The 23,478-nt window shown below is 42.8% G+C and overlaps 3 protein-coding genes and 1 pseudogene across 3 annotated transcripts; all 4 read right to left on the bottom strand.

Annotated features, from left to right (window-relative positions):
• Positions 1-23,150, bottom strand: LOC129822609 (claudin-4-like). The gene is made up of 2 exons (XM_055880977.1): positions 22,990-23,150; positions 1-1,299 (listed from the first exon to the last, which is right to left on the bottom strand). The coding sequence occupies exon 2, from the start codon at positions 1,272-1,274 to the stop codon at positions 624-626; it is 651 nt and encodes a 216-aa protein (XP_055736952.1). The 5' UTR covers positions 1,275-1,299; positions 22,990-23,150; the 3' UTR covers positions 1-623.
• LOC129822506 (claudin-4-like) lies at positions 4,992-5,647 on the bottom strand (annotated as a pseudogene).
• LOC129822616 (claudin-4-like) lies at positions 7,185-11,847 on the bottom strand. The gene is made up of 2 exons (XM_055880983.1): positions 11,141-11,847; positions 7,185-8,253 (listed from the first exon to the last, which is right to left on the bottom strand). The coding sequence occupies exons 1-2, from the start codon at positions 11,768-11,770 to the stop codon at positions 7,843-7,845; spliced, it is 1,041 nt and encodes a 346-aa protein (XP_055736958.1). The 5' UTR covers positions 11,771-11,847; the 3' UTR covers positions 7,185-7,842.
• LOC129822615 (claudin-4-like) lies at positions 14,663-20,191 on the bottom strand. The gene is made up of 3 exons (XM_055880982.1): positions 19,704-20,191; positions 19,153-19,157; positions 14,663-15,393 (listed from the first exon to the last, which is right to left on the bottom strand). The coding sequence occupies exons 1-3, from the start codon at positions 20,153-20,155 to the stop codon at positions 14,753-14,755; spliced, it is 1,098 nt and encodes a 365-aa protein (XP_055736957.1). The 5' UTR covers positions 20,156-20,191; the 3' UTR covers positions 14,663-14,752.
• Positions 23,151-23,478: the final 328 nt, after the last annotated feature.

Here is a 23,478-nt window from a genome sequence, read left to right on the forward strand (position 1 = left end):
TTTCTAATCAAAATGTTTATTTTATTAAGTTCAAATCGCAAACCATTCAAAGAATATGATTTGTTGCCCACTAAAGTACTGCCTCTATTCTCTTAGCATAATCTATAATCATAAAATTAACTGTGATTAACATTGTTACAAAAACACACGATAAGTAGTAACCACAGTTGAATAGGATGGGAAAAATGAAAGTATGTGAATTACAATACAGGGATATAAAAACAATCAGGTTCATTCAGTTGACGTAGTTGTACTGTCAATATTAGTAGCCTATTGATTTTCAGTGATTATATTTCAATAACGATATTTCCTCAGTAAACATATTTCATGGTGATAGAGTGAACATTTGAATAGCTACAATTACCTAAGTCAGACTATTTTGTAACAAGAATCAATTAACATGATCTTATTTTTTTTAAACTTCCACCAAGCTATCAAATAGTTCCAGGGCAATTCTAAATCTATGAAAGTCAGACAATACACCGAATGACCAGACATGGACATTCAATGTACAAAATAACAATGTTGTCATGGAAAAACTTGCTGTGACATGTCTCTTCATAGTGCCAACACCTGCCAACACTATTTGCCTGAAGTTAAAAGGCAAATAAAGCACTCCCCTCTCACACATAGTTCTTTATGGCGTAGCTGCTGTGAGTGTGAGTGGGCATCCTAGCCAGGGTGTACCTACTGCTGGAACCATGCCTGCCCTCTCTCCCCCTTGGAGGACAGCTGGTACACAACACCCCTCCTCCACAGAACAGGAACCCAGAGGTCACCCAGCCCACATAGATGGCCGCCCCCATCTCTTTCTTCAGCACCTCAGGGACCCGCGGGTTATAGAAGTCCCTAATGATTGACTGGGCCGTCCAGGACACAGCCACTATGATGCTTAACCCAGCCAGGGCAAAGGTGACCCCTGCGGCCTGCACCATGCTGGCTTTGAACTTGGGATGGCTCAGGCAGTTGGTACACCTAGCCCCCAGAAGGAAGACGAGGAATGCCAGGCATCCCAGTACCATGCTGATGACGATGAGGCCCCTGGCCGCCTGGAGGTCAGGAGACAGGTCTAGAAGAGCATCATAGATTTTACACTGCATCTGTCCTGTGGTTTCAGACACACAGGTCATCCACAGGCCCTCCCAGAACACCTGCATGACCACCAGGTGGGTGCCGATGAACGCTGTAACCTTCCACATGGGCAAGGCGCAGATCAGGATGGTGCCTGCCAGGCCCACCATGGACAGGGTGATGCCCAGCTCCTCCACAGCCATGGGGGGCGTTACAGCTTGTGCAGAACTGGGGATGAAACAAAGAGAAAAAATATGTTTTAACAATATGCTCAAAATGTCTGTTTGCTCTTTTATCTCTGTGATTACAGACTAGCAATTTCCACAAATGTTTTTCTTCTATTTATACTTTTTTATTTTCCATTTACAAAGACAACAACACAGTGAGATGTTTTCTTACATTGTGTGTCATTCTTATCCAGAGTGACTTACAGTAGTGAGTGCATACATTTTCGTACTTGTCCCCCGTGGGAATTGAACCCACAACCCTGGTGTTGCAAGTGCAACTGAGCTACATGGGACAGACAACCAACATCCAAACATGACAATAAACAATAGAAGGGGGAGGACACCCATTGATCCCTGCCACAACAAGCTAGGTATCCTCTGGGACCTGGCAAGAGGGGGGGTATAGTTCAGAAACAAATACACAGTTGATATACTAGGCTATGCTTTATGGTTTACACATGTTATTCTAGTGTTCCAGAGACCCTCTGGGTCATTGTCATAGTCTTGGAGGGCAGATGCCGCTCATTCCATAGTCAATAAGTCAATGAATTCCCTTAACCAAATGTCCATCCACTGCGGTTTACGCACCTTAAAAGGTATAAGTATGGTCCGTTTGACTGATAGGAAGGCCTATGCAATGTGTTGTTTGGTTCTAGGTTGGATATTGTCCACCCTACTTCCTAACAGGCACACTACAGGACACAGTGGGAAACATACATTATGTACAGTGCCTTCAGAAAGTATTCAGACCGCTTGACTTTTTCCACATTTTGTTAGGTTACAGCCTTATTCTAAAATTGATTATATTGTTTTTTTCCCTAGTCAATATACACACAATACCCCATAATGACAAAGCAAAAACAGGATTTTAGAAATGTTTATAATTTTTTTTACTGAAATATACATTTGCATAAGAATTCAGACCCTTTACTTAGTACTTTGTTGAAGCACCTTTGGCAGCAATTACAGCCTTGAGTGTTCTGGGTATGATGCTACAAGCTTGGACCACCTGTACTTGGAGAGTTTCTCCCATTCGTCTCTGCTGATCCTCTCAAGCTCTGTCAGGTTGGATGTGGAGCGTTGCTGCACAGCTATTTTCAGGTCTCTCCAGAGATATTTGATCAGGTTCAAGTCTGGGCTCCAGCTGAGCCACTCAAGGAGACTTGTCCTGAAGCCACTCCTGCGTTGTCTTGGCTTTGTGCTTAGGGTTGTTGTCCTGATGGAAGGTGAACCTTCACCCCAGTCTGAGGTCCTGTGCGCTCTGGAGGAGGTTTTCATCAAGGATCTCTCTGTACTTTGCTCCATACATCTTTCCCTCAATCCTGACTAGTCTCCCACTCCCTGCAGGCGCAAAACATCCCACAGCATGATGCTGCCACCACCATGCTTCACCGTAGGGATGGTGCCAGGTTTCCTCTAGAAGTGATGCTTGTCATTCAGGCCAAATAGTTCAATCTTGGTTTCATCAGACCAGAGAATCTTGTTTCTCATGGTCTGAGAGTCTTTAGTTGTCTTTTGGCAAACTCCAAGTGGGCTGTCATATGCTTTTTACTGAGGAGTGGCTTCCGTCTGGTCACTCTACCATAAAGACCTGATTGGTGGAGTGCTGCAGAGATGGTTGTTCTTCTGGAAGGTTCTCCCATCTCCACAGAGGAACTCCAGAGCTCTGTCAGAATGACCATAGGGTTCTTGGTCACCTCCCTAACTAAGTCCCTTCTCCACCGATTGCTCAGTTTGGCCGGGCGGCCAGCTCTAGGAATAGTCTTGGAAGTTCCAAATGTCTTCCATTTAAGAATGATGGGGGCCACTGTGTTCTTGGGGACCTTCAATGCTGCAGACATTTTTTGGTACCCTTCCCCAGATCTGTGCCTCGACACAATCCTGTCTCGGAGCTTTACGGACAATTCCTTCAACCTCATGGCTTGGTTTTTGCTCTGACATGCACTGTCAACTGTGGGACCTTATATAGACAGGTGTTTGCCTTTCCAGATCATGTCCAATCAATTGAATTTACCACTGGTGGACTCAAGGATGATAAATTGAAACAGGATGCAACTGAGCATCCTGAATACTTATGTAAATAGGGTATTTCAGTGTTTTATTTTTAGTAAATTTGCAAAAAATCGAAAACCTATTTTTGCTTTGTCATTATGGAGTATTGTGTGTAGATTGCTGGGGAGTTTTTTTCTTCATTTAATCAATTTTAGAATAAAATGTGGAAGAAGTCAAGGGGTCTGAATACTTTCTGAAGGCACTGTATATACCACTAGATAGCAGTAGTGTGTCATCAGTGTAGGGCCTATTTGATGGAGGGACATGTAATTGTAGAGATGGTCGAAAAACACATTGAAACGGTCATTGAGTTTGAAGCATGGGTGGAATTCTCTGACACTAGTTCCTGTCAAACAGGTTTTTACCAGTCTTCTATTTTAACCTTACAGAGAACATTTTATGATCATGATGAATGCATTTCGTGAAAACAAGGACATCAGTGGGAGTACTGAATTCACAAACACTCACCTGAAATATGAAAAGATAGTTTATTGTAATAAAACAGAGAACATAGAACAGTAAAAAAGTTGCTGACTAATATAATTTGCAACAGTGTATAATCAACTTGCCAGGACTTCGAGAAACAAATAACATTTACATATACTGAACAAAAATATAATCGCAACTTGCAACAATTTCTATGATTTTTCTGAATTACAGTTAAGGAAATCAGTCAATTTAAATAAATTAATAAGGCCCTAATCCAGCCAATCAGAATTTGTTTCACGCAGGTGAAGAAGTCGGATCTGGAGGACCTGGGCTGGCGTGGTTACATGTGGTCTGTGGTTGTGAGGCCGGTTGGATGTACTGACAAATTCTCTGAAATGACATTGGAGGTGGCTTATGGTAGAAAAATGAACATTCAATTCTCTGCCAACAGCTCTGGTGAACATTCCTGCTGTCAGCATGCCAATTGCATTCTGCCTCAAAACTTGAGACATCTGTGCCATTGTGTTGTGTGACAAAATTGCACATTTTAGAGTGGCCTTTTATTGTCCACTGCACAGGGTGCACCTGTGTAATGATCATGCTGTTTAATCAGCTTTTTGATATGCCACACCTGTCAGGTGGATGGATTATCTTGACAAAGGATAAAATGCTCACTAAAATGCTCATGTAAACAAATTTGTGCACAAAATTGGAGAAAGGTAAGGGATCTTTTATTTCCTCTCATGAACCATGGGACCAGCACTTTACATGTTATGTTTATATTTTTGTTCAGTGTATATCTAAACAGTAGCATATTAATACACTCATACACTCTTGGAAAAATATAGCTGTTTGGCTGTCCCCATTGGAGAACCCTTTGAAGAACCATTTGCGTTCCAGGTAGAACCGTTTTGAGTTCTATACAGAATCCTTTCCAAAGAGATAACCGAAAAGGGTTCCCCTATGGGGCAGCTGAAGAATCCTTTTGGAACCCTTTTTTCTAAGAGTGAAGTGTTTCCCTGGCTAATCAATCAAAAAGTTAAGTGCATAATTTCCTTCATAGTACAGTTTTTTTGCATACAACATCTTTCCATTGGTACCTTTTCCTTTATATTCCACTGTCCGTCCATGTACCTTATACCACCAATACCTTTTGAAAAGATAGAGAAACAACATTTTCATGCAGACCAGTTTGTCCCATGAACCTTCATATTAAATGTCGGTCTTTGTTGGGGTGGAGGAACATGCCACAGAACCTGCCGGTTTGCTGTAACTTCCTGACGACTTGGCCAGTATATATTTCATAGAGGGGACTTTGTCGTCCTCCTTGGGGTGGCAGTTATCACAGAGGAGTCCCCCTCCCAGGAGTAGCAGGATCCCAGCCCACCAGCTCTCTCCGCTGAGCATTCACCAGGAGTCGGTTGTAAAAGTCCTGGATGATGAGACTGGCTGTTGAGGATACAGGGATGAGACACAGGATCCCACTGATGATGAGCACCACCCCTACCGCCACCGTCGCCCGTGCCTTGGCCACCTCCTCCAACAGAAAGTTGGTGCACTTTCCCCCGACAAACGCCATGAAGAGGCCAGCAATTCCCAACACGATGTCCACCACGACCAGCACTCTAGCAACCTGCAGGTCGAAGCTGAGGGACATCATGGAGTCATATACCTTAAACTGCATCTGGCCCATGCTCTGGACCACACAGCTCATCCAGATGCCCTCACAGATGGTTTGCGAGGTGACATCGTTTTTTCAGATGAAGTCTATGACCCTCCACATGGGCATGCCGCCGACAATGGTCGTTCCCTACACAGACGATCAAGGCCAGGGCACTGCCCAGCATCTGAATGCCCATGGAACACATTCTGAATGCAGTGTCCTTCTGTCTCTCTCTACTCATTGACTAACTTGTGTCTCCAAGTTAATACCGGAAGGCAATCAGGTGTTTTGGTGCATTTGAAAACGAGAAAGAAGAGTGTTACTAGCTGGTCCAGCTTTAAGAAACTGAGAGCCAGCCAAATAATACCAGCCTTACAGGATACATTGTTGTGTGTGGACAATAAAGGTGGGAGTTTCATTTTATTCTCCTTTTTGGATATGGTAGATCAGTTTACAAAGCTTTTATTGTTCAAACATCCTATGAGGAACGAGGATGTAGGCATGTGCTTGAAAACTCACCAGCTTGAAAGCTCAAACAGCAAAATTAACTTTCAATGTGATTCATTTGACTTTGTTAGCAATAGATGGCAAATAGTGCTGAAATAAATTTATAAATAGTCATGGGAGGACAGAGAAGAAAACAGAGGAGGGGAGCACTAAGCCCTATAAAGTACCCTTCTCGCACTGTGTGTTTTTGTGAACTCATCATACCTTCTTAGTTTACACATTCTCAACTAAAAATCAACAGTGATTTGTTTAGCTTTCCTGACACACCTATGCCAAGCTTCACTTTCACTGGGTTAGAGAGGTCACCAGATTCCAGAGCATGCAGTATGCCCCAACCGATTTGGAGACGTTCACATTGCATTGGCACGCCAATGCACAGAAAAGAGAGGTGGGGCTGGGGGCGAGAGATAATCTGATCTGTTTAAACTCATACAACATATTTCTATAATGTGCACCGTTAACTTAAGCATTATGTAATGTATGTAAACAGCGTCACAAGATGAAGATGTAACGAGACATGTTTTGGTATACTTGGCACAAGGAATTACGATGTAGTTTAAGGGGTGGTAAGGTGATACTGTTCTTAATGCTTCTTGTTCGAGAAAGTAGTGACAATTGTCTATTCAACAATGAATGAACAATGAAAACAAACCAGGTTCTACCAGTTTTTCCAATCTAAATAACAATAAATTATGAAAATATCCAGTAGGCCTATACATTTTGGCCAATCTCTGCACATCATCTCTACATAGCTGGTTCTGAGAGGAAGCCAGTTTAAATAGCAGAGCTTGTGTCACAGACAATCATTTTTTCTTATCTAACCTGGCTTAAGTTGTGTAACTGGTTCATCTGTGCATTCTTGCAATCTGTCACTGCCAGTCTTCAAAGTAAATGTCTCAGTGAGTCTTTCTAATAATGGGGGAAATCTATTTCAAATCTTTAGAAGAAATCAGTGTTCTCAGGATTATGTGACAGGGTTAAATACTTTCCTCACTTTCTTACTCGAATCAATGGGATGTAAAGTCCCAGTTTTGGTGTATTTCAAACAGAAGACAGTGAGGGAGGATTGTCAGTAGGTAATTTCACCTAAATAATATGCTATTAGACATTTTCAGCTAAGATTTAAGCTGAGAAAAAGGAAATCACAGTAACTTGGAGTCAATTTCTTAAAAAAGACAGTTAACACCAATGTATAAACTTTCATCAAAAAGAAAGGAGGACCAAGGCACTCTTCATATAATTAATTAAAATGCCTTTATTAGTATGGCATGGTCAATAGAAACAAAGTTTTTTTTTAAACCGACGCGTTTCGGCTGCATGACCTTCGTCAGGGAGTACTTTGTTGGAAATGTTTTATACACAAAAAAAAGAAGGTTTGCAATTGATTAAGTTCTTTAGACATAATCAATCAACATATATTGGCTCTTTGCAAAACATACTGTGATCTACTGTACAAAGTTATGACAAGTCGATTATACATATATAATGTAGATATAGTCCATGTTCTTACATCAATACTATCATTCTGGCACAGTGTCCTTATACGGTAAAAGAGAAGTTAGGGTTATGGGAATGGCTTCAATTCACTTCAGTCATCACCCCATGACCCATGAGATGATCCCTCGACACTGCGTATAGAGTAGTACTACTTCTCTGTAACGTCATTTCTTATAGGCAACAGTTCTGTCTTGTCTTTTTCTTGCAAAATTCTGAAGAGCTCAGTTAATTTGTTTTCACATATTCACTCTGTTCTGATTTCACATCACTTTCAAAATGGAAAATGGAAAAGAACAAGACTGGATAATACCAGTAACTTGCATGATATTTTCAATTCACAGAAGATTACCAAAGATAATCAAATAATTTACAGTCTTTCTTTCAACAGTTTCCAGCTCAAACGTAAGCTCTGCTGGTAGCTGTGGACCTTGCCTGTGAGTACTTCACTGGGTAGTCGTCACGCTCCTCCTTGGGTGGGCAGGAGCTGCAGAGGAGCCCCCCTCCCAGAATCAGGAGCCCTGCTGTGCCCCAGCCGATGTACAGTGAGGCCCCCAGCTCCCTCCTCTGGGCCTCGACCAGCAGAGGGTTGTAAAAATCCCTGATGATGGTGTTGGCTGACCAGCAGACAGGGACGAGGATGAGGACGCCAGCCACGATGAAGATGATCCCGCTGGCAATGGCTACTTTAGCTTTGGAAGCCTCATCCTCTACAAAGTTGGTGCACTTTCCTCCAGAAATTCCCAAGAGGATGCCGAAGCATGATGCGATGATGGCGATGACGCTCAGAGCTCTGGCAGCCTGCAGGTCCTGGGGTAAGGCCAGGAGGGAGTCGTAGATCTTGCACTGCATCTGTCCCGTGCTCTGGGTCACACAGTTCATCCACAAGCCCTCCCATATGACCTGAGCAGTCACGATGTTGGCTCCGATGAAGGCTGTGACTTTCCACATAGGCAGGGCACACACAATAATGGTCCCCAGGAACCCAATGATAGCCAGGACGAAGCCCAGCATCTGTCTTCCCATCGACACCATTTTGAAGACTTCTTGTTTTTTGTTGTAAAATCAATGAAGCTCAGGCAGAGGCTGTAGAGGAGAGTCAATGCAGGTCAGAACAGCTTGGTTGTAATCGTTGTTAACTAATCACTAAGTCACGTCCCCTGAAGTTATATGGACCTCTCTGCTCCTGAAAGGGTGGAGTCAACAGCCTTCCCCCTGACCTGAAACCAGTTGACATGGTAATTTTCAAGCCGGACCAGATTCTTTCACCTCCCCTGTCGGTATGTGTGAATGACAATGGGTTTCGGTGAGATGCGCCTCAATCTCTTTGGACATGCTAACGAATACAAGACCTGTGAAGAAGAGATAGTAATTGGTCCATTCAAAAAATGCCTCTGTAGTGAATGCCGTTTGGCTGGGTGGTTAGGCCTGTCTGCCCACTGGTTTCAGGGTAGAGAGATAAACCGTCAACAATGCCACCTGAATTCTCATTAGTCATGGCCGGAAGTTCGAAGCTACTCCTGTTGTTCCCCGTTTTCATGATGACATTTTTTATTGCAACTATTGATTCCTGTAATCAAGTTGCTAATACCACCAGAATTGTGATTTGTCATAGCCAGAAGTAAGTTAAGGCCTATATTCAGTCTCTGTTTTCTTGGTTTTGATCCTGAACACATTTATTTCATGTAATAAACCAATACATTAAAAACACACTACAGAACATTGCCTTTAAGCCCGGGTACAGATCTAAGAAACCTTGATTTTAAAGAAAGCTGTTGGCAATCTAGTTAAACAACCTATTTGAGTTACAGTCTAGACTCTCAAAACTATCCCACTGAGCACGGACGTCAATTCAACGTCTATTCCACGTTGGTTCAACGAACATAATTTGAGTGAAATGATGTGGAAATGATGTAGATTCAACCATTGTGTGCCCAGTGGGATGTTTGTATATTTGGAGAGAGGAGATATGAGGTAGCTTTTGAGCAACCATGCTATCTCCAAAATGAAAGGAGATACACAGATACACGTCATCATGTAACTGAAAGATATTGACCCCTTAAAATCCTTAAGAGTCTATTGACACACCCTATCAAAATCCGTCAGTTTAAGCTGGAGATATCTTTTTTTGCATGGGCTGTGTCTCAATACATCACATCCTCCTATGTCGGCCGTCCGCATCTGCGGTGGAAAGTGGCCGAGCTACAGCGGAGTTTGTCAAACCATGAGAAAAAAATTGGTCCACTCACATAAACGTCTGTAGCGTCTGAACGGTTGGGCCTACAAACTAATATAGAAAGATGAGACTTTCACGAACACGCTGGTGTTCTCCGTTTTGCTGTACGACCCCTATAAGCCCCACGGGACTTGTCTGATGTCGGCAATCGCTGATGTGCCATCTTCTGTCTAGCGTCAAAACTGTTTCGGCTACAAACTAAGTGTCACGGGATCGCATCTGAAGGTAACCCATACAAATTAATGGAAGTGTAGAGGTAGTTTTGTGTCAACAAAAATAAGGGGTTGAATATGTGTAAAAAATATATAGATATTTCCTGAGCTTTCTTATATCTCCTAGATATAAGACATACACTTCAAAACCTTATTCCTTATGTATTTTGCCATTTATGAATGTGTTATTCAATGCGCTACTATGCGCTATAGTAGTAAAGGCCAAATTCAATTTTTTTCATTTTTTTTTATACCTGCAACGGTTCTGAAATTCAAAATCAAATAGCTAAATGGTATGACAATCTTAAACCAACTCCATATGTTAGCTTCGTACCCCCCCCTCCCCCCCAACGACTTAGAATCTAAGTCTTAGATGTTTAGATTCATCATTTAAGGCAGAGTTGAATTCAAAATGCAACTTTTAAAACATGAATCGCAAGTTAGAAAATGCATAGGCTTTGATTATTGGTATGATTATTGCTCATAGTTCATGAACATTTCAAATCGCAGTTATTGTTTCCCAACTTTTCCACAAAGACACATTAGGACTACACATTATTGTATATAATAACATGTGTGTTTATATTTGGTAAATATAGGCACAAAATATTTACAGAAAAATGTATTGTTTTCTGTGTACAGATACATCACAAGTCATAGACCAGCCAGCTATTTACAAGACAACAGTATCGGTTGCACAATGGGAGAACACAGGTTGCTGCTAAAATAACATTAACATTTACGCTACATCCATTCTCATGATCAAACTATTTGTTGTAATGTTTGCATACTAGTATAGTAGTCAAGACAAGGATTTACATTGTCAACATTTGAAAGAACAGATTCTTCCTCTTGTGTGAAAGTGAAAACACTCGTAAACATAATGAATATCATTCACACAATCATTTTCATGTCTATAAATTGCATGTTATTCTCATCAATAATAATATCTACATATCAATGTGGACAAAAGTACATGATATAAGTACATTTTGGTGGTGCAATTAAACTCTGCAGAGGCAAAGCTAAGCAAAACAATAGCTTGAAAACATCAAGGTCCAGAATACCAGTCAATATTCAGGGAGACGTTCCCTCTTTCCATTTCACTTTGTTACAGATACCGTCCAGGCCGTCCAGGTGCAGCGTATTCTATTGGTGCTGCATATGGCTTGCTTGGTGCATACGAACCTGTCCCTGAGTAGGGTCTGCTGGCTGGGGTGTAAACTCTCCCATAGGGCCCTGCCTGGACCATTGGTTGGCCTGGATAGGGGTACATGGGCGCTCCTTGAGGATAGCCTGGGTACCCATACATCTTCTGGGGCGGGCATGAGGTGCAGAGGATGATCCCCCCGATGAGGAGCAGCGCTGTGGAGCCCCAGCCGATGTAGATGGAGGCTCCTATCTCCCTCCTCTGGGTCTCGATGGTCAGAGGGTTATTAAAGTCTGAGATGGTGAACGCTGCCGACCAGCAGACGGGGATGAGGACCAGAAGAGCACCAATGAGCAGCAGGATGCCTCCAAGGATCGTCACTTTACCCTTGGAGGATTCAGACTTCAGGGTGCTGGTGCACTGGCCCCCGATGAAGGTGACAATCAGGCCGACAAAGTTGAAGATGATGGAGATGATGACCAGGGCCCTCGCTGCCTGAAGGTCTGTTGCTAGCCTCATCATTGAGTCATTTATCTTGCACTGCATCTGTCCCGTGCTCTGCATCACGCAGTTCATCCACAGGCCGTCCCACACAATCTGTCCTGTTACAATGTTGGCACCGATGTAAGTGGTTACCCTCCACATGGGGATACCCGTGGTCACTGCCACCCCCACAAAGCCGATGAAGCTGAGCACCTGGCCCAACACCTCCTTTCCGATCCTTCCCATGACCAAAGGTTGTGTCCGGAGTGGGAGAAAGAGAAGTCTGGCTGCCTAGGTCTGGATCTCTGGAGCTATGTGAGAGGTCTGATTGACGATCAGAAACAACTGGAGCCCGCTGAGGAGGAAGAATGTGCAGTAGGAGTGGTTTCCTGCCACAAGGTGAGTTGTTCCGGACAGACCAGTTTCCTCAGGCTGTCACACTGTAGATACTTTGTGACACACAGACAGAGCTGACGAAGTGGTGACAATCCTTCACTAAATACTGTCATCTTCAGAAAGCTCTCTTTCATATGCGACAGGTTCAAAACAACCTGGAGTTCATTGGGATTACACTTCTTCCAACTTGAAACCATCTACACTGAAACTGGCACTTCCATGAAGGCATTACCCATCTATAAAAATGCTAAATCCCAGACCTTCATTGTGACTTTGAAAATGTAAATAAATACACATGTGCAGGCCTATTTACTTAATAAAAAGTTGGTTTTACCGACACTGTATGTATCAACATTTGGATTTTATATTTATATTTCAAAAGATGTAGGGTTAGGACATGTTATGAAAGTGACATTCCACTACCAGTTAGTCAATGTGTCATTTGTTTCCACAAGTGTGGTCAGATCATTTAGCGTTTCTGAATCTGCAGGTTACAAGAAACTGTCAACAACTTGCAATTTAGGGAAAATGGTAATGGTGACACTTCCTAACCACATCAGAACTTATCTTCATCCCAAAAGCCCTCACCTAACCACAAAGCCATTTAGATTATGCTTAAGATACATTGAACACATTGTGTTGGGGAAATGGTTCTAACATGGTGACCCCAAACCACTAGCCTCGTATGAGGCTACCAAACCACTAGCCTCGTATGAGGCTACCAAACCACTAGCCTCGTATGAGGCTACCAAACCACTAGCCTCGTATAAGGCTACCAAACCACTAGCCCCGTATGAGGCTACCAAACCACTAGCCTTGTATGAGGCTACCAAACCACTAGCCTCGTATGAGGCTACCAAACCACGACAGTATTCAGTACATACCCTAACAAGGAGGGGTAAAGGAGAGGGAGGGTGCGTGTGTGAGATGGATGATAAATGATTAAGTGGACCCTGGAGGAGATTTAAAGAGTTATTGGCATTTGGTTTAATCTACTTCATGGACAATCTTACCACACTGCCTCAAAGTAACTGTCCAGACTATGGAGTAGCCCATCCTACACAAGCCCTTTATCTTACAACAGTCCAACCACTCCACAGCCATCACTATTGCTTCAGCTGGAAATGTTACAGCAATGTGCAAGGGATCACTCATTTAAAAGGTGGAATGAAATACATTTGTCAATTTAAAAACTTTATTGGAAAATGTGTTTAAATTATTGGAGTTAAAACAAAAAGTTAGTTCAAAAGCCCCAAAGCAACATTATTAGGCTAGTCAATGTTCAAAGCAAATATTGCCATGTGCTCACACATAGGCCGCTCTTGACGAATAGGGTTTTACATATCTTGCCACATTGTATTTGGAGGAGTGTCCCCGATCCTGGCTTAGTGGACACTGGCTACAGAGAATCCCTCCAGAAGCATGAGTCCCGTGGACCCCAGACTATGAAAATCCTCCCAATGCTGTGGAGACTGTGGACCACATGTCCTCGATGCAGTTGGTGAATTTCCCCCCAACGTTAGACAGCAGCATGGCTTTGAGAGCGACCAGATGACCATTAGGGCGCGGGCCGCCTGTAGATCCTGAGGTAGTGCCAGCATGGAGTTGTAGACTTTACACTGCATTTGCCCGTACTCAGTACCATGCATGCATGTTCATCAACCACAGGCCTTTCCACATTATCTGTGCTGTGACAATGTTGTTGCCAATGAATGCGGTCACTTTCCACATGGGAAGCGCGCAAATGATAATGTCTCCAAACCATCCAATCACACCGAGGCAAATGCCCAGAATTTGCAAACAAGCTGAATGCATGGTACAGTAGGCTACTTCTAGATGGTGTTAAAATGACAACAGTGGTTAAGTTTATAAAAGAAGAACGCTTATCTGCACCTATGGGGTCTAGATGAACCACACATGATAACAATTGTCTGGTGCTGCTCGGATTGGCCTGTTGCTGTGATAGACGAATCAGTAGGTCTAACTGAAACCTAATGTAGTAGGCCTAACAATGACAGTAGGCTACAGATGTTTTTGAGGCTGCGTTTACAAAGACAGAGCAATTCTGATATTTTTTCCACTAATTGCTCTTTTGACAAATCTTTTCAGCTCTGTAAAAGATCTGATGTGATTTGTCAAAAGACCAATTAGTGGAAAATATATCAGAATTGGGCTGCCTGTATACAGACAAATTCTTATTTTCCATATCTCTTATTGTTTTTCTATTTTATGATCAAGTCAACATGTATCTGATCGTTATCAAGCATCTCAATAGTTATTCTAAATAGGTCAAGGTTTACACACCAAACAGAGCAGAGCATAGGGGTGTTTGTACTGATACTGGATAAAAAGTTTTACTGCAACAGAAAGACAATTCACCTCACTAATAACCCAGTGAAAGCACATTTGTGTGATTAATTGTTGCGCTTTCATAAATAAATGGATAATACAGACGTATTATATTTATATTGTACAGTTTATTTACAATGATGACACACTTGTTTTAATCACAGGTACAATGTTAAGACAGTGCCAAAATGGAGGCATATACAGTATTGCTAACAGTATTGCAAACCTCATGGATTTAATTTGACATTAAAGGATATTAACAGGGTACTTCAGTAGTAGAGAATATCAGCTGTTAAAAAAAAAACTAAAATACTTACATTATAGTTATAACATAACTCGTAACATTATTTTAACTCAACAAACCCATTCAAGTTCTTTGTGATTTAAAACTCTCACAGTTTTTGGAATGAGAACTGTCCTTAGTGTCCACATTTAAATTCAATTTGATTAAGTAGATCTTAACATGACACTGACATGAACATCTCAGACATATTGCATGGGTCCGGAGGAGGTGGATCTGACCTGAGAGAACTTGGCCGGATAGTGGTGGTCCTGCTTGGGGGGACAGTTCCAGCACAGCAGCCCCCCTCCCATCAGCAGCAGTGCTGCAGCACCCCAGCCCATATACAGAGACGCCCCCAGCTCCCTCCTCTGGGCCTCGATCAGCAGGGGGTTGTAGAAATCCCTGATGATGGTGTTGGCTGACCAGGACACTGGGATGAGGCAGAGGATGCCTGAGATGATGTAGAGGACTCCAGCCACAATACAGGCTCTAGACTTGGATCCCTCTTCTGCTATGCAGTTGGTGCATTTACCTCCTGCAATCGACAAGCAGATGCCGACGATACCTGTCAGGATGGAGATGATGATCATGGCTCTGGCGGCCTGGAGGTCCTGGGGTAGTGCCAGCATGGAGTCGTAGACCTTACACTGCATCTGGCCCGTGCTCTGCACAACACAGTTCATCCACATTCCCTCCCAGATTGTTTGGGCCGTGACGATGTTGGCTCCGATGAAGGCTGTGACCTTCCACATAGGCAGGGCACACACGATGATGACCATCAACCAGCCGATCAACGACATGATGATGCCCATGATCTGGATCCCCTGGGAAACCATCTTGACTGAATAGTTCCTCACACACACACTGTCCACTGATTGTTCCTGACCTCACACACGCCAACCTGAGTATCACACACTCCAAGCTGAGTACGGACAGGTCCCGAGGAGTCGAGCTATTCCCAAAGAGTTCAGAGATGGTTCACACAAAAGGGACCAGTATTTATAGAGTTGTGTTGTAGGAGTTGGGGTTTGTAATGTGTTAAAAACAGAGATATGATGCAGGTATATGATACTACAAGTCCCTGCTCTGCTCCCATTTGCTGAGGAATGTTTATACACAAACAGACAGAAGCCCGGTGACCTCTAGCAGTGCTGACCTAAGAGAAAAGAGCAGCTTCAAGGTCATGTAGCCACTTGACACGGAAACAAAACAGCTATTCCTTCTGAATCACTACTATGGGACTCTATCAAAGAATGACTTGGAAACTGACTATGGAGTTTTAAAAATAGGGATTTGAAAAAAGAGTGGGTTATTAGGAAATGTGTTATTTGGAGGTGTTTACAACTACATATTTTTTATGACTGCACACTAATATTTGATTTACACTTTATTCAGGACACAAAAATACAAGATGAAGTGTGGTGTAACAGAATGATGATGTTTTATGTTTTTATTCCTGTAGGGGACACCATTGGACAATAGAGGATGATCAAGAGGTGAGTGTCATCTTACTCGAAATCCAAGTGTAGACTAAAGTAAAAGTCACATTCAAGTGGCAAAGCCGTTTCTCAACCTCCAGTCTTCTCAAGCCATCAATCAGTTGTCCATTTTCTCTTATGTTAAATTTACCTGGGCTACTGTAGCAAACTAAACTTTAGGCCTACATTTCAGCTTGGCTAACCTGGAATATAAAGTATCTAAAATGGAATTGGGATGTTATTTTAGGGTGAAACTGTCAACTAAACAGTAATCTAATACACTGCTCAAAAAAATAAAGGGAACACTTAAACAACACAATGTAACTCCAAGTCAATCACACTTCTGTGAAATCAAACTGTCCACTTAGGAAGCAACACTGATTGACAATAAATTTCACATGCTGTTGTGCAAATGGAATAGACAACAGGTGGAAATTATAGGCAATTAGCAAGACACCCCCAATAAAGGAGTGGTTCTGCAGGTGGTGACCACAGACCACTTTTCAGTTCCTATGCTTCCTGGCTGATGTTTTGGTCACTTTTGAATGCTGGCGGTGCTTTCACTCTAGTGGTAGCATGAGACGGAGTCTACAACCCACACAAGTGGCTCAGGTAGTGCAGCTCATCCAGGATGGCACATCAATGCGAGCTGTGGCAAGAAGGTTTGCTGTGTCTGTCAGCGTAGTGTCCAGAGCATGGAGGCACTACCAGGAGACAGGCCAGTACATCAGGAGACGTGGAGGAGGCCGTAGGAGGGCAACAACCCAGCAAAAAGGACTGCTACCTCCGCCTTTGAGCAGGAGGAGCACTGCCAGAGCCCTGCAAAATGACCTCCAGCAGGCCACAAATGTGCATGTGTCTGCTCAAACGGTCAGAAACAGACTCCATGAGGGTGGTATGAGGGCCCGACGTCCACAGGTGGGGGTTGTGCTTACAGCCCAACACCGTGCAGGACATTTGGCATTTGCCAGAGAACACCAAGATTGGCAAATTCGCCACTGGTGCCCTGTGCTCTTCACAGATGAAAGCAGGTTCACACTGAGCATGTGACAGACGTGACAGAGTCTGGAGACGCCGTGGAGAACGTTCTGCTGCCTGCAACATCCTCCAGCATGACCGGTTTGGTGGTGGGTCAGTCATGGTGTGGGGTGGCATTTCTTTGGGGGGCCGCACAGCCCTCCGTGTGCTCGCCAGAGGTAGCCTGACTGCCATTAGGTACCGAGATGAGATCCTCAGACCCCTTGTGAGACCATATGCTGGTGCGGTTGGCCCTGGGTTCCTCCTAATGCAAGACAATGCTAGACCTCATGTGGCTGGAGTGTGTCAGCAGTTCCTGCAAGAGGAAAGCATTGATGCTATGGACTGGCCCGCCCGTTACCCAGACCTGAATCCAATTGAGCACATCTGGGACAACATGTCTCGCTCCATCCACCAATGCCACGTTGCACCACAGACTGTCCAGGAGTTGGCGGATGCTTTAGTCCAGGTCTGGGAGGAGATGCCTCAGGAGACCATCCGCCACCTCATCAGGAGCATGCCCAGGCATTGTAGAGAGGTCATACAGGCACGTGGAGGCCACACACACTACTGAGCCTCATTTTGACTTGTTTTAAGAACATTACATCAAAGTTGGATCAGCCTGTAGTGTGGTTTTCCACTTTAATTTTGAGTGTGACTCCAAATCCAGACCTTCATGGGTTGATACATTTGATTTCCATTGATAATTTTTGTGTGATTTTGTTGTCAGCACATTCAACTATGTAAAGAAAAAAGTATTTAATAAGAATATTTCATTCATTCAGATCTAGGATGTGTTATTTTAGTGTTCCCTTTATTTTTTTGAGCAGTGTATTTCTAGTCTGTAATTTCGCAACGAAAATGGCTGTTTAACAGTTAGTGTGAGGTGTTGCTGAAGAGCTAAGAATAACCAGTGCCATGCTGAGGGATATTATATTATTATCAAAGGCTGTTGCTCATGTACAGTCAAAGAAAACATGAGACAGTGAATTTGAAGTTGAACAAAAACGTTTATTTACACTTTTATCACCATTGAAATGTATATTTTCAGAATCACACATACATAAAAAAATATATATTTAGTCGAAATGATGAATGAAATATGCACTTTCAATGTAATGTTATGGGGCAGCAGGTAGCCTAGTGGTTAGAGCGTTGGACTAATAACCGGAAAGTTGCAAGATCGAATCCCCGAGCTGACAAGGTAAAAATCTGTCGTTCTTCTGCTGAACAAGGCAGTTAACCCACTGTTCCTAGGTTGTCATTGAAAATAAGAATTTGTTCTTAACTGACTTGCCTAGTTAAATAAAGCTAAAAATGTTATGAGAAACCCATTCTGAAATCTTTTATACATATTTTATATGAATATACATCTGAAGGAGTATTAGCTGACATAACATGTAATTTCTGTGCCACTGTCTGTCTTTAGCTAAAGTCAAATACAATGGCATTTTGTCATTTAGCAGTCGAACCAAGCTGTGATACCATGCAAACATGTACGAAAGCTGAAGAACAAATGCACATCCAGGTACTTTCCTCAGGTGCTGGAGTTGTAGGTGAACCCATGGAAAACAGACAGGAAACCGCTGCACACTGCTGCTCATGCTCCCAGGTGATCTTTATTTACAAAAACGTGTCGACCCTTAGGTCTTCATCAGGCATCCCACAATCTCACAAAATCACTATGTGTGACAGTAAGGATCAAACTGCCAGCAGCATACCACCCTGCATACCACTACTGGCTTGCTTCTGTTGCTAAGCATTGTTGGTGCTGGTCAGGCCCTGGATGGGAGACCAGATGCTGCTGGAAGTGGTGTTGGACTCTCTGAGGTCATTAAAGATCCCATGGCACTTATCGTAAGAGCAGGGGTGTTAACCCTGGTGTCCTGGCTAAATTCCCAATCTGGCCCTCAAACCATCGTGGTCACCTAATAATCCCCAGTTTACAATTGGCTCATTCATCCCCCTCCTCTCCCCTGTAACTATTCCCCAGGTCGTTGCTGCAAATGAGAACGTGTTCTCAGTCAACTTACCTGGTAAAATAACGTTAAAATAAATAAAAATAAAATAAATTAAAAAACTGCACAGCACCTGTATAAATATACATAGTCTATCTTTCTTTTATAGTTTATCTTCCTTTTCTTTCTCTTACTTCTCTCCGTGAAGTTTTTCCCACTCCTCAAACATAGCCCTTGGGTGCTGAGGGCCTGGCAGCTGAGTACTTTTATTTGTATCATTTGTTTTTAGGGGGTAGATCAGCTTTAATATTGCAGATAGATTGTGACTTCTACCAATGTAATTGTCTGCATCACTTCCAATCCCCCATATATAGTTTTTTATCTATTTTCCTTCTTTATTATTTTCCTCTCCCCTCCCCTAACCCTACCAACCCTCTCCTAACCCTCCCTCCCCTAATACTACCAGCCCTCCCCAATCCTTCCACCCCTCCCCCAATCCCCCCACCTAACCATACCACCCCTCCCCTAACCCTACACCTGCTCTAATCCTAGCACTAATAGGATTAAACTAGTAGATAACTGGGTACTTAGTGTGGTAATTGTCCTCTTTACAGGAACAGTTGGCACAGAGGAAGCCGCCTCCCATGATCATAAGGGGCGCGCCCCCCCCCCAGCCAATGTAGAGCGTGGCCCCCAGCTCCATCTTCTGAGACCTTGTCTGCAAGGGGTCCTTGATGATGGTGTTGGCCGACCAGCAAAAAGCGATGAGGCACAGGACGACAGCGATGATGACTAGACCCTTGCCAACGCCTATTCCGGATTTGGCCCTCTCATCCTCCACGCAGTTGGTGCATTTCCCCCGGACCACGGCGAGCAGGATGCCCACCATCATGATAGAGATGATGGGGTCACGAGCGGCATGGAGGTGCTGGGGTGGATCCAGCATGGAGTCGTAGACCGTACACTGTATCTGACCTCTACTCTGGATCACACAGACCTTCCACATTCCCTCCAATAAGTTTTGTGTCATGATGTTCTCGCCGATGAAGGCTGTGACCTTCCATTGAGGCAGGGCACAGACCACGATGACCACGATCCAGCCAATGATGCCTAGGGCTGCGCCCAGCATCTGAAACACAGCAGATACCATATTTTCTTCTTCTTTAAGTCCTAGAGGAGTCGATGAAGGAAATCAGCCCAAAATGTGTATTTTCTTAGAAATCAGTTGCTTGGTATGTCTTGCTTGAAAGATATCCATGTGTCAATGTTTAAGCCATATTGGGAGCAGGTGCTTTTATACACCTGACTTGGGAGAGGCTTGGCACACACACACGCTCAAACACAGCTTTGACATGACTTGCCGCTTCCTCCCCAGGGCATGTGCCGTCATGCTGGCTGTTTTTTGTCTTCTCTATTAAATGGTACAAGTGGAACAGCCTCGTTGTGACTCAGTGTTCAAATGGTTTTAACCAAGGTAAAGAGGAACCGTGTGTGCCAACACACTTAAAAGTATATACTCAGTGTCAGGGTTTCACTATTTTCTCCTCTCTTTTGCAAGTCTCATGCTTATCTTCACACTACATTATGTGGAATGGAACTAATAGAAAAACATCTGGTCATGTTAGAGATAATCCGTGAATAAGGATTTTTTAATATCTTTTCTCAAACTCAAATATCAATGCGAGACAGGTAAAAGTATTATAATCTGACAATTAGACCATTCGATTGAGATAGTTCCCAACCCCTTTCCTCTTAATATGAACAGAGCCCTTTAATTTCTCAAATCAAAGGGATGTCTCTATATAGAGTTTTCGATGAGAGAATTTTAACAAAATGTTATTCTACTTCGGCTACCTACATTACCTGACATTCACTCTTCACCTTTGACCCCATGGCTGACCTTTGCAGCTCTGGGACTCCCAGCAGGTCATGTTGACTTGAAACAATGCCAGAATACACACACACTTTTATAACTCTAATGGCAGAGTTTAACCAGGATATCCACTTATTTAATTATTTCAAATGCCAGTACATCATCCTACAGATCCCCTTGAATTCATAGGCCTACTGTAACTTATTATTTTCCTGCTTGAGTTTACAGTCCCTTGCATAGAATATGTTACAAGACTGCAACAAGAGTTAATATGTAAGGTGCTCTTTGGTTTCCCAGGCTTGTGACATTGCGAAAATAATGTAGGCATGTTGCCTTTCTATGAGATAATCCCTTACTGTAATGTACGTGTCACGCCCTGGCCTTAGTTATCTTTGTTTTCTTTATTATTTTAGTTAGGTAAGGGTGTGACATGGGGAATGTATGTGTTTTTTGGATTGTCTAGGGGTTTTGTACGTTTAATGGGTCAGTGTCTTGTCTAGGTGTTTGTATGTCTATGGCTGCCTAGATTGGTTCTCAATTAGAGGCAGCTGTGGTTCATTGTCTCTGATTGAGAGCCATATTTAAGGCAGCCATAGGCATTTGGGTTTTGTGGGTAATTGTCTATGTTCTATGTTGCATGTGTGCACTTAGTTCGTTTTAGCTTCACGTTTGTTTTTTGTTCGTTTAGTAAGTGTTTGTTTTTCTTCATTAAAAGAAGATGTCTTTTTTCCACGCTGCGCCTTGGTCCACTCATTCGTCTCATAACGATCGTGACAGTACGATGTTTGAAGCAGACCAAGGTGCAGCGTAATTTGTGGTCATCATATTTATTAAAATGAGAACCAGCAACAAAATGACAAAATGAACCCAAACGTACCGTTCCGTAGGCTACAAGAGCTGTACAAAAACAAGATCCCACAACATAGGTGGCAAAAAAGGCTACCTAAGTATGATTACCAATCAGAGACAACGACAGCTGCCTCTGATTGGGAACCACACTCGGCCAAACACAAAGAAATACAAAACATAGAATGCCCACCCCACATCACACCCTGACCTAACCAAATAGAGAAATAAAACGGCTCTCTAAGGTCAGGGCGTGACACTTACAAAAACAGTACAAATATTTAAACTAAAGTTACATTTCATCAGGGGTGTAGTGCTGCAGGAGAGCAAGGAAGCAATGCTCCCTCACCTTTTTCAATTTGAGAATACATGGAGCTGGTAAAAATATTATTTCTGAAGCTGAATCAATTATTGCAAGATCACATAATGATTAATTAGTATTTTACATAACAGAACCAAATATAATTGCATAGCATAGTAGGCCTATAATGTTACTGTTAGGCCTACACCAAAACACCTCATTTGTAGCAAGATTTTAAGATGGTTAGTTGAAGCTGAATAGTCTCATTTGTTTTTCTCATGCGGCCAAAACGCAACAGCGCACACCATTTGCTATAATTTGCTCAAGAAAAGAGTATTTCAAGAAGATTTAAATGCATATTCTCCTGAAACTGATTGAGATCAAATGATTGGCATGCAGATGCAGTTTGGACATTTCAGCAGTAAAACGTGAAGAATTATTATTGAAATCAAGTATGCCTAACTTGATGTTTGAGGGTATTCAAAATATAACATTTTCTTGAGACAATATGTGCGTCGGCATAGGCAGACGTTGCATTTGGAGGATGCATTTTATGCATATTCTGTAATAATATTCAATAGGCTACATCTGTCAGTACAAACTTTGATTGAGAAATTATGACGTACTTAAAAAAAAAAAATTGGGGCACTTCCGTACAAAAATAATTGCACTACACCACGACATTTCATTTAAACATTACAATTGGACATAAATGTGCAATCTGATAAAGACTACCGTATTGAGTGAGTGAATGATTGTCCTGTTACTCTACTCATTCTCAGGAGAGAAAAAGTGAACTCCCCTCCAGCAATGTTTGTTAAAGTATCAATCAACCAACCAATCAATCAATCAAATCTTTCTTTATGTCACCTGAGCAGTTGATAGATCCACATCAGACAAGTCATTCAGTTCATCCACCATTTTGTAAAGAGGCAAGAGTAAAAAGGAATAGTTGAAAGCTGACCTTGCAAGGAGACGTCAGTCCTTGGGGGTTGGAGGGCTATAGCCTGTTGTTCTTCCGTTCGCCTGGAGGACGTGTCTGCTTTGATGGACAAGGAGTCTGGCTGGTTAGTTCTGTGGATGGGTCTGTCTTCGACTAGCCACAAACACAACCGGAGGTGATCGCAGTTGTCAGACTGTAGAGAGAAAAGGAAGGGGGGGGGGGGGTAGCGATACAGATTGTTTCCATATATGAAAGAGGCCACTGTTAGAGAGCTTAAATTACCTCTAGGAACAATGCCTCTATTTTACCCTGGCATGGAGAAACTCAAGGAGATTGAGTTCCACACTCTGGTATTACGTATTTAGGAGGAGAAATTGTTTTGGAGAATATCACCTTATAACTGAGATTACTCAGATCGGCCTCAGAGGGTCAGATCAGGAATGCCGCAAACAACGTAGACACCTAGAAAGCAGAACCTTCTGGCAACATCTGTTTTTCTTATTACTTCTT

Source organism: Salvelinus fontinalis, chromosome 24 (assembly GCF_029448725.1).
Source record: "Salvelinus fontinalis isolate EN_2023a chromosome 24, ASM2944872v1, whole genome shotgun sequence".
In the NCBI taxonomy this organism is placed as follows: domain Eukaryota; kingdom Metazoa; phylum Chordata; class Actinopteri; order Salmoniformes; family Salmonidae; genus Salvelinus; species Salvelinus fontinalis.

What these genes read in the sequence shown, in the direction of transcription:
- LOC129822609 (XM_055880977.1), bottom strand. Translation starts at nt 1,274, where the DNA reads ATGGCTGTGGAGGAGCTGGGCATCACCCTGTCCATGGTGGGCCTGGCA.
- LOC129822616 (XM_055880983.1), bottom strand. Translation starts at nt 11,770, where the DNA reads ATGGGAAGGATCGGAAAGGAGGTGTTGGGCCAGGTGCTCAGCTTCATC. An exon ending in CCTATCCAGGCCAACCAATG is followed by an intron (nt 8,254 to 11,140) that starts GTCCAGGCAGGG and finishes GCCTTACCCCAG; the next exon opens with GACCTGCAGGCTGCCAGAGC.
- LOC129822615 (XM_055880982.1), bottom strand. Translation starts at nt 20,155, where the DNA reads ATGGTATCTGCTGTGTTTCAGATGCTGGGCGCAGCCCTAGGCATCATT.